The 12315-nt window shown below is 31.5% G+C and overlaps 1 protein-coding gene across 1 annotated transcript; it reads left to right on the top strand.

Annotated features, from left to right (window-relative positions):
- Window positions 1-3511: 3511 nt before the first annotated feature.
- Window positions 3512-11546, top strand: LOC148277526 (alpha-tocopherol transfer protein-like). Its single transcript, XM_088232769.1, has 6 exons — window positions 3512-3915; window positions 7418-7577; window positions 9407-9668; window positions 9752-9862; window positions 9963-10068; window positions 11307-11546. Exons 1-6 carry the CDS (start codon window positions 3780-3782, stop codon window positions 11456-11458), a joined length of 927 nt encoding a protein of 308 aa, XP_088088895.1. The 5' UTR covers window positions 3512-3779; the 3' UTR covers window positions 11459-11546.
- Window positions 11547-12315: the final 769 nt, after the last annotated feature.

The following is a 12315-nucleotide window of genomic DNA, read 5'->3' as shown; positions in this document are numbered from 1 at the left end:
ACTTTAAAAAAAAAAACAGAATGTGCGTTCTTATAATTTATATAAATATTTAAATTTTAAAAGACAATTTTAATAGTTGGGGTAGAGTGGGGTTTGAATCTCGGAACTTTGATTCATGAATCTGCGACATCTATCAATCTAGCCACGGGAGCACAACCCGATTCTTGGCTTTGAAGCAGGAAGAGAAAAATGAAATAAGTTTCAACAATATATATAAGAAATGCTGAAAATTTTATTTAAATATTATGCATATAAATTTATAAATATAAGTATTATGGTTTTATAAAAAATATACATAACTCCACTCTACAGCAGCTTAATTCCCATTTTCTTATAATGAGTGACTTAAAACTTGTTCAAAATGGCCTCAAAAAAATAAATATTGGAGTATATCATAAAAATGCACATATTTTCAAATTTTTTTTAATTCTTCTTAGAAACTGGCAATATCAGAATATGCCTTATTTACCCGAAATCAATGAAGTAGTTGATAATATCATTTATGATACCAAGGCGGAATAAATTGAAGCAATTTTTGATTTGCAGCTTCTTAAAAAAGGAAATAAATTATTTACTAAAAATATTGTCAAAACAAGTTGATATAAATCATATTTATCAGTTAAATAAATACTTTTAAAGTGATTAATTAAAAGATTATACAACATCAATGTAGGAATTATCATTTTAATCGGGTTTTTGCACCATAACAGGCCAGGAGGTCCAATTGCATTGGTGAACACCCAAAAATTGAACCCTGAACCTACCTTGCGCAAGTCCAGCGTCTTAACGACTATACCACGAAGGCCCAGCCAGCTGTTTTGCTTCCACTTGATACTTATTGTCACCGGATGTTGCTGCGTTCGTTGTTTTATTTCTACATTCCTCACGAAGTCATACCACCGGGTATGCGGTGATTGCATAGTGATTTATTTTTTTTAAATATTCAAAGCTAAGGAACTATACCACTATTAATTATTTACATGAAGTTAATTTCTACTTTTTTATTGGATTATTTGGTATTTTTTTTCCTGCATACAAAATGTCTGCCTTAATACTGTTGAACGTACCAGTTGCTGAACTTTTCACTATTCCAAATAAATATTTACGCATTACAACAGAGGTGAATAACATTTTAGGCGATGTAGAAGTCTAGGCATGCACAGGGCTTAAGACCTGTCATTGGCTGGCTAAAGTGTTTTTCATCTCTGTTGTAATATGTTCATATAAACATAAGCTGTGGGGTTGAATCCAGTCCATGCCTACAAAAATTTGGACTAAATCAAAAAAATGTTGATATATCCTCCTGGTCTAAGAAGAAGTATTTAAATTGAAAAATATTTTTAAGCGTTGCTTAGTATGTGGATAAAACAATTAAACCATATGAATCTTCACGCAACAATAAAGGTTTCAGCTCTTCAACTTGAAAAACGTCAACAGATGGAAGAATCGAAGGAGTATAGATGTTCAAATATGGGCAGAATAGTGAATGTTACACAGTGTGTAAAGTGTCTACTTGGCAGCCAATGACAGGTCATAAGCCCTGTAGATGCCTAGAATTCTACATCACCTTATCTTAAATGTTCTTCATCTCTGTTGTAATATGTGGAATCCAGTCCTTGTCTTAAAAAAAATTGGAAAAACTTAAAAAAATACCGTTAAAGATAGATTAAATAAAAAAATACAAATACATTCAAAACAAACAATATTTTGAACATGTTCAAATGTTTGTAGACTAGACTAGATTTTATTCCTTCAAGAATTTTTGCACATTAAAATGTATTGCAAAAGAGAGGGAAAATAGTTTCCAACTGCAGCGTATTTTGATAATTTTTGTTACATGAAGGTAAGATAATCAGACTTACGCTTCAGGTGCCAGTCCAGGGACTATGAAATATTCTAGGGTGAAAACACCCTTTTAAATAAATATTTCAAATCAACTATATATAAATATATATAATTATATACAATTGGATAATGTATATACCGCCATTTTTGTGAAAATCACCTCAAGGGCGCTGTACAAAAAATAAATATCCCAGCACGTCTTGCAGCTACAGAGAGCATGGACATCAAGTAATCTAGCCCCGATATGCATTTTTTATTTTTATTTTATGTGACAATGAAGTTGAGAGTTTAAGTGATATTTAAAATAAATTAAAAACTAACAATGTCGGGAATCGAACCCGAGCGCGACAAGAAATAGTAAGCTCAGCATTTAAGATTATGAAGGCTGTCTACGAATCGGACTCAGTGAAACTAGAATGCGGCGTATATATGCCTGCTTAATACATATTCTCCATTACGGATGCGAATCGTATCTTCTCTCTGGGTCCCAAAATAGCAAAATACTGAGTTTTGACAATAGATGTCTAAGAAAAAAACTTGGTTTGAGGTGGTTTTACTTCATAAGGAATGAATAAATAAGAGAACGGACGCAGTAAGCTCCGGTGACAACTGTCCTCTAGCGAAGGCGATACGGTTAGCTGGGCCATATACTGCGGATGCCTCCGGAGAAATTTAATCACGCTTGCCTACTTTACAAGGCATCAGGTTCTCGACGTCCCGGACGTCTGCTGTGGACTATTCATCGACAGTTTATTTATTTATTTATTTTATTTTATTTGGGATTTTTACAGCTATTACGTAAACAAAATAAGTAGAAAAATCTTAACAATGCTAAAGCCAATTAAAAAAATCCACTGTAAATATAATGACACATAATACGAGTATATAAGAAAGAAGTTTAGTAATTGTATTTGTGTGACGTTTGTATTCATGTGTATGTGAATGTGTGTATGCGTGAATGAATGAGGGAGAGGATACATGTGCGTATGGGAATGAATGAAGGAGAGGGTGCGTGTGTGTGGGTGCGTAAGTATAAAAAAATAATTGCTTAAAACTTGTTAATTGTATTAAAAATGGTACAATAAAGAGCTTAGTAAAAAGTTAGAAAACTATTTGTTCAAATTCAAATAACGAAATGATAAAAATTGTTTTTTTTTTTTTTAAAGTATGTTAAATTTCAAAACCGTATTCTGAAAAAAAAAAGCATTTTATTTTAAAATTTAACTGATACACATTGAATGAATAATGTGCGACGAGTCCTATACAATACGGTAGGTAACCACAAAATGCAGTAAATACGAAATAATGACAACAATAAAATAAGGTTTGACAATACAAAACTAAGTGACGGGAACCTGACTTGGGGGGATGCACAGGAGCTGGCAGTCGACAGAGATGCCTGGAGGTTAGTTGTGGGCACTATGCTCCATCTAGACAGCGGAAATGAAATGATGTTGATGATGAATTATAAGTATTTTCAAATTTCATCTGCGTCATTGTAATGTTCACAAAAATAGTAATATCCAAAGTTTAAAAGTATTTAAATAATGAAAATAGTGTTAATGTTAATAAACATTTATTTACCTCTTAGTATGTATGTAAAGCAAGTTTGGTTATTTCTAATTCAACCTTGAACGGGCTTAAGGAAAAAAAGTGAATTTACGTCAAAACGTAACCAAGCAGTCGCTACAAAAATAATTTCGAGTGAGTCGTGATGTTCAAATTATTGGGTTTCCTTTTGAAAATCTAACTAGTTATAGGAAACTGTGACACGGTGACTAGCGACAACGATCCATGTTTGTAAATTATAAATTTCCACTTTACTTAGGATCCAATTATAAAGATCGACTTTATAAATTCAGTGAAACTATAAATTCGTGTTGTGTGACGACATAAGGATTGAGAATCGAAAGAACAAAGATAGCGAGTCCACAATGTCCATAGAATTGAGTGCTGAATTGGCTAAAATAGCAAGGGAAGAACTAGGAGAAGATCCTTCCAGGATCCCATCAGATCTTCAAGCTATTAAGGATTGGCTGGACAAACAAGGTCATATTAAAGCAAGAACAGGTAGTCTTTATTTGTAATTTTACCTTATTATGTCCATATTTGTTACTTTTACATATATTAAACAGATCATAACTTACTGCTTAAATAGGATCTTTAAAAATATTTAATGTGTTTAATGTTACCTGCTACTTTCAGTGCGCATATACGAATACGTAAAGGATAATTAAGATCAAACTGTCACTCAATAATATGAGATGATGCACACAGCAGATGAAAACATGTACATTCTTGTTTTAAACTTTTTTTTATTTACAAAATATATAAGTAGCAAAATATATAAATATATAAGTAGAGCCGCTGTTTAAGGCTGTAGTCTAATAAATGTAAAGAAATCTCGACCAATGGTTATTTCAAAATATAAAATTAACGCCTGTGCAAAAAATGGCGCCATAAAAAAATATTTATCGTGGGATTTTTTATAAAAAACAAAATAAATAATTGTAAACAAACTAAAACGTTATAACTTTATGACAAACATCTGGCTTCAGAATGAGACCGCGGACTTTGTACAGCGTCGTCTCTGCCGGGAGTCCGGTATCTGTATGCGTGTATGTATGACAAAGACGACGCGCTACAAAGCCGCAGTTTGCGGATACTTTTTCTGAAGCCCGATGTACTTTATTTAATGCCGGTACATAAGTACACGAATTCGGTGAAATGTTTTCAAATGATTTAAAGATAATAAATTAAAGAAAAAAGCAATAAAAAATAATTGTTTTCGATTTTTTCTAGAATGTAAATCTCACATTCTAGGTTAAATTATTATACTCTTGATCATCGTTTTTTGAAAAAATAGCCAAAACATTTTAGTTCAAATGTTTTTAGGTTTTTTTTTACGGTAACTGTTTTTAAACAGCAGTTTCATTTTTTTTTACCACCTGATTTTCGAACAAAATCATTCTCAGCAATAAGGCGCATTTCTTCTCGGGGGTTTCGTTGATCATTAAATTCAACAAAACATTGATTATTGCTAAATAAACACATTCGTAATGTGTCACTGATTAGTGCAGATTTTAGACTGCAAGCATCATCGGACCATTCTTCAATAACAGTTAGAGGCGCTCATTAATGTGACATGTCAGTCCAGTTTTTTGGGCCATTGCAAGATATGGTTTTTGACGACATATGGCTTCAACAAAATGGTATCAAATGTCATACCAGAGAAACAATTAAATTACTAGATGATTCATTTCCTGGTCGTGTAATTTCCATATTTAGTGATCAGAGTTGGCCTCCCAGATCACGCGATTTAACGCCGTTGGACTTTTTTCTTTGGGGTTTTTTTAAGTCTTAAGGTTCTAGGAGGAGAAAAAAACTTAGCTTCTAACTACAGACCTATTGCAAACTTAACCATTCTAAGTAAAATATTTGAAAAAGTGCTACACAATCGATTATACCAACACCTCGAAAACCTTAATTTTATTGCAAAAAACCAACATGGATTTCAAAAAAGATAGGGTACCTCCACAGCAATGACATCAGTTTGCAATTTTATACAAACCAAAATTGATAAAAGAAATACAGTGACTGCACTCATACTTGACTTCAAGAAGGCATTTGACACAGTCCACATAGACACCCTTCTAGATAAACTACAACATACAGGAGTTAAGGGACAAGCTCTCAAAATATTTAAAAACTATCTACAGTTTACGAAAATTGAAGAACACAAAAGTGAAATAACAACAATGCAATTTGGAGTACCTCAGGGATCAATATTAGGACCATTGTTTTATATAATATACATTAACGACATAATACACAGTGACATAATGGGAAAAAAAACAATCTATGCGGACGACTTAGGAATTTAATATATAAACAAAAATGACATCGAAACGACTAAAACCATCAACAATGACGTGCAAAAACTATTAGAATAGACAAACAAAAACTTCTTAACACTAAATGCCAAGAAATGCAATATAATACATTTCGAAACACAAAAGAAGAACCATAACATGAACATAAAAATAAACAACAAAACTCTTAAAGGACTAGAACGTGTGACTTACCTAGAACTCAAAATGGACAGATAATTAAAATAGACAAAACACATAGACGGACTCACTAAACTAATGGCATCACTACATAGCCTCTTCTACAAAATTAAAGATGGCCACTTGAACCCAACCTATGACAGGTCATAAGCCCTGTAAAACGCTCGAATATCCATAATCTTGAAACAAAAATTCTACCCATCTCTGTAGTGATATAAATAATAAAATTAAAGATTTTATACCGAGAAAGGAAAAAATTATGATGTACGAAGCCTATGTCAAAAGTAAATTGAGTTACATGATCGCCTTCTGGGGAACTGGTAACAAGAAAGACATAACAAGAATACGAAGACAACAAAATAAAATTCTTAAACTAACATACAAGCTACCCTACCTGACCTCTACGACTGAACCGTACAAAAAAACACACCAGTTTGACGTAAACTACTTGACTAAAATTGAGACTTTAAAAATTGTGCACAAAATAACACTGGGAAACATACAAGACGACGACATAATATTAGTCAAAAATGCTGACATACACAAATATAACACCAGACAACAACAACACTATCATATTGAAAAAGCAAAGACAAACCCAGGACAGTCAAAAATACTACATAATGGACTTAAACACTACAACGAACTACCTTACTACTTGAAAACTTTTACTGGAGACAAATTTAAAATCAATCTGAAAAAGCACATGATGACAGAACTAACTAGACAAGACGAGACATAAAATGACTTGACAATATTAAATTTCTAATGTAACCCTAACGGGTTTTTTAAAATTGTAAATAAATAAAATTTTAAAAAAATGCCAACAAGTCCACGACTACTTATGACTTGGAGGAGAAAATTGAGCGCTGCATAAACGAAATTCAGCCGTATTTATGCAAAACAGACTGCGTTTGTGCCAGCACGCCATGGAGGCCATTTATCCGATATGCTTTTCCACACATTACCCTTATCTGTATACTTTATGAATCAATAAAATAAGAGTAAATTCAATTTTTAATTAAAAAACTTTGTGTTCTATCAGGGTCTGGGTGTTTTGGCTTTATTTTTCAATACCTCCTTCCACCTGTTGAAAAGCCTCAAAATAGAGGCTTAGTAGGTTATTCCTTTGAAAAAATAAAAACCGGTTGCGCACGAATCGATGAGTGGATCAAGCCAAATAGGTAAAATGTGTGTACTGTTTATGAAATTTGGTCTTTATAAATTGGTTATGTTTTTTATAATTCTTTTATTTTATATTGTTTATTATGTTAACGATAAATTAGGTCAATTAGATTAATTACGTTTTTTTAAAATTATTATTAAGTTGACTTTGTTAAACAACTAATTTAAGGCATGTTTCACATTTTGTAAAATGTTTCCCTTTGCACGGGACCAGTGAGGGAACATTATTCTGTATAAAAAAAAAAGGAAAATATTCCTATTTTGGTGTCAAACACTACAGTTTTTTTTTAATTAAAAACTTTTTGTTTTTATTTTAGATGATAAATGGTTAAAAGCATTTCTTCGCGGTGGAAAATATAGTTTGGAGAAGACCAAAGAAAAAATGGACATGTATTATACTATGAAGACAATGATTCCAGAAATATCTAAATTTGTAGATCCAATGGATTCAAAAATCCAAGTACTGTTGAGCTTGGGGTAATTAACAAATACTTGTTTCAATGGTTGTTTTGTTTTAAGCAGAAAAAATGGACAAAGGTAACAATTATGCCCACTACTAGACTGCAAAAGATAATTATTATTTTGCCTCAAACTGCATACGATTATACAACAAGGTACCTTTTGAAATGAAGGTTTTGACAACAATTTTTTTCAAAGATTTTGTCAAGCATAGTCTGTTTAGAAAGAGCTACTATAGAGTCCAAAAATTTTTGCAGGACAAGACAACTTGGTATTAGATTCGTGTTTATTAATTTTACTTTGCTGATTTAAATTTATTCGTTTGTTAGGTTTGATTAACAAATTGATAGATGGTATTAATTGTTGAATAGTATTATATAGTTATAATTTATTGACGTTTATAAGTGATTCAATGAATCCTATCTTAACTTAACTAAACTAAACTTAACAAATTAAATACTATACAATGGACTTCGATATTACAAAGACTAACTTGTATTACCACCTGAAAAATTACACTGGACACAACTTTAAAATCAACCTTATAACAATATTTGAGTTTGTCCAAATGTTCGTAGACAAATGTTGTCCAAATATTGTAATGAAACCAACTGGTCCAAGAAAAAGTTTAAAAGTTGAAAAATTGTTTTCAGGCGTTGCCTAGTATGTGAAATGATTTAGTCAGATGAATCTTTTCACAACAATAAAGGTTTCAGCTCTTTAACTTCACTATAATCAATAAATTGAAGAATTGAAGAAATTTGGATGTACAAACATAGGCAAAATGGTGAATGTTACACAGTGCGTAAAGTGGCCACTTAAACCAGCCAATGACAGGCCATAAGCCCTGTTAATGCCTAGACTTCCATATTCCCTTATTTAAGGTATTTCCCGCCCCTGTTGTAATTCGTTAATCAACCTGATAAAGCACATGATTACTACACTAACCAGACGAGGCATAAAATGATTATATACTTTATAATATTTCTCATTTGACCTTAACGGGTCAGTAGAGTCAAGTAGAGTAAAAACAGTAATTTATTTTTATTAGCATTATTGTATTACTATTTTCTGCTTTTTATTTGATTTCGTATAATTTTAACTTTTCCTCATGTATATTCGAATTTAAATAACTTCATATTACTAAATAAATATAACAGTGTAAGTCATCTTCAAGCACAAGAGCTAGTCTCTTTTTTGGAAAGTTACACTTACAACATTATAAAATTACAGAAGTAGATTGTAATAAAAAAATAAAATGTATAATTTATTTTTTTTTATTTTTTATTTTTATTTATTAAGGAAAAAAAATAATTGTTGTATAAGAATCGAAATATAAAAAATAGTACATACATCCAGTTAAATTTTTTCACAAATATAAAGAGAGAACATGTTTCACAGTAAAGAGAAAAATAATTATTAAATAAGACATGAGAAAAAAAAGAGCTCGGAAGAAGGTTAAGGGATAAGGAAATAGAGTGGAGGAGAGAGATTTTCATAATATAGTTGACCAATTAAAAATTTTGATATTATGATAAAATAAACATAATTAAAAGAGCATAAACTTATTACACACTGACAAATGTTTCATTTTACAGTGTTTCAAAAGGTTTTTTTTTTGAAGTCAGAAAATTTTGTATCAAAAATATCTATATGGGGACAAAGTTAATTAAATTTGAAGCAGCTACGATAAATAAACGAGTTTATGTAACTATAAGTATATATTAACTTTAAAAATGTACATGAAAAAAAATCAATGTTACTTAATGTACATAAATGGCATTAAGGGAGTATCAAAGTTCTTCTAGAATAATTTATGTTTTGAATATAAAAATCTGCATTTTCAGCGTGTCGGTAGTTCTTCCTAAACTTGGTGCTCCGGACGATCCGAGGATTATAATTGTGAGACCAGGTTTTTATGATACTGGCAAGTTTGATATCTTGGATTGTATGGGTTTAACTAGTATGTTAACAGACATGCTACTGCTTGAGGATGACAACACGAGCATAGTAGGCAATCGGTACATAGTGGACCTGAAAAACGTCACCTTGGGACACATGGCCCAAATGTCTCCTGGAAATGTCAAAAAGATTATTATGTACTTTCAGGTAATTAATACAAAAACACGTATTTCGTTAAAAAGTTATAATTTATTATTATAATAAGAAGAAAATTATTGCTTTTATTCCAGGGGAGTTTACCGATCAGGGATAAAGGAGCTCACATGGTAAATATACCTCCCGGATCTGAAACAGTTTTTTCACTGATGAAAAGATTTATGAGCGAAAAAAATAAAAATAGGGTACATATTTATATTGTATCAATAATATTCACTAATGAAAATTAATAAAATAATACTTTGTTTATTAGAGAACATCGATTTTAACGGCTTTATTTTTCAGCTTTTCTTTCACAATGAAGACACAGAAGAACTTCACAAATATTTTCCGAAAGAAATCATGCCCGAGGAATATGGAGGAAGCGGTGGATCAATTCAGGCGATGATTGGTAAGATTAAAGACTTTTTAGCTAATTGAAACTGAAGTTGTGCAAAAAGAGTTAATCCCTTGTACATTGTTACTGAGAATCATGATCTCGAGAATCTTGGATGAATTAATTTAAAACATAAATATCCCAGCTTCTAATATTTTTATACGAAAAAAAGATATAAAAGTAATGAGATTAAGGTGAGTTAATATTGTTTCGTCAAGATTTTACTGCACCAATTAAAATAATGTCTTACCATTGAACTAAACTTTCATCCAGTGGATAAATACTAAAGGAATAGTTTCTAGAAATGCATCTTTAGCATCGGTAAAGCTGGAGCAGAATAATGCACAATGTAAATGTATGAATAGTTAGACAATGACATTAAGCGTTAGTGTCACTACGTGAGCGTGTCGCTACGTGAGCGTAGCAACACTACGGTTTGTTGAGACAAACCTCCTTCTTTTTAATATAGGCCTTGTGGCCTATTTTTCAAGATGCGAGGTCGATTCTCCTGTGAGGTCGATTCTCAGCTGTTTTTGATCCATCTTACTGTTGGTCTGCCAGGAAATCGTCTACCTAGGGGCTCACCGTGCAATGCAACGTGAGGGAGTCTTGATAGTTACATTTTCCTTATATGTGCATATACAATGTTTTATTTGCTGCATCTCCCCCCTAACGACATCTTCGATCTTCCTTTTTATTCGATCTTCCTTCGATATCCCTTTTTTTGACCTCTCACGAGCTTTTCTTTGGCAAACAAATGATGGAACTAAATTTCAAACGACTTTTTACCAAGGAATTAAACAATGTTTTAAGAACCTAAATATTTGAAATAAATCTTGGCATTTCTAAGAGCAAATCCAAGCATTATAATGGAGTAACTGCATAATGATACAATATGTAGATTCAATTTTAACTAAGCGTAAAAATAAAATACGAAAGAATTCGTTAGTAACGTAAACCTTTTCGAAGACGCTTGTTTGCTTTGAAACAGGTCGGCGGAAAAAAATAAAAAATTAGTGGTTAAAAACAAAGTTGCTTTATTTAATTTGATTACAATAAATAACCACGAAGTTAGTGCATCAAATATAAAATTTATTTAAATAATTTACATGGTAGGTATGTTAAACTTCCGCAGCTTAACTAATGCCACATACGCTCCCGTCAGAACTTTACCCAAAGGAACAAAAAAAAATATCCTACTGATGTACAATATATGATTAAAGCAATATAAAAAAATGATTTTTATTTTACAGATCACTGGAGGAACAAGCTAGAAGACCACAGAGAATGGTTCCTGGAACATGCACAATATAGATCTGATGAGAGCAGACGACCAGGGAAACCCAAAACTACAGAAAACTTATTTGGGATCGAAGGATCATTCCGAAAATTGGATGTTGACTAAAAAATGTATATTTTAAATATTTGTAGCACTGACTAACTTCTAGATATTTTTAAAAACCATATGAAATGATTGAATCAAAATTGATCAACTTTCTTGTGTTATTTAATTCCTTACTGTTTCTGCAAATCTATAGAAAGTTGCTCAAACCAACTCAAAGTGCACACGGTAGTTTAAAAATATATTGTTATTAAAAACATTGCACGGGTGTCAAAAGTGCTTTTGTACTATAAATGAATGACGATGCAATTAAATATATTAATATGTATAAAATATAAGCAATAGACACCACAATCTCAAATAATGTTTTAACGATTTGTGTTTTCTTAACTTTCTTATTTATTAATTTCTTCTTATTAACAAATTTGTTGATTAATGCTGACCTCGTGGTGTATCGGTCAGCGCGTTTGCCTGCCATGCAAGGGGTCTCGGGTTCGATTTTCGACATGGTTGATGTGAAATATTTATTGAATAAGGTGTTTTTACACTAGAATATTTCATAGTCCCTGGACCGGAACCTGAAGCGTACGACTGATCATCTTACCTTCATATAACAAAAATGATCGAGATACAGCACTATTCGTGTACCGATGCAGTGCTCTATGCACCATTTGTTGCAGAAACGGAATGATGATGGTGATGATTATTATTATTTTTTTTTTATCTTACAAATTATTTTTTAATGTTGTAACTTCTGTTTTCAGTCAGGCTGTAAGAAATTGCTAGTAGCAACAAGTCCGATATTAAACCATGTATAACTTTATTTTATTTTGTATTTTTCACATAGTATATAATGATTAAAAAAGATTTGTTATTATTATTATGAAGCTTAATACGAGTACATAAAATTCAGAGAAAAA

This window comes from Micrasema longulum, unplaced genomic scaffold (genome assembly GCF_059751315.1).
Source record: "Micrasema longulum isolate JH-2025_06_02 unplaced genomic scaffold, ASM5975131v1 h1tg001018l, whole genome shotgun sequence".
In the NCBI taxonomy this organism is placed as follows: Eukaryota; Metazoa; Arthropoda; class Insecta; order Trichoptera; family Brachycentridae; genus Micrasema; species Micrasema longulum.
The sequence above is the reverse complement of the archived record's forward strand: the minus strand, read 5'-3'. Positions and strand labels throughout refer to the sequence as shown.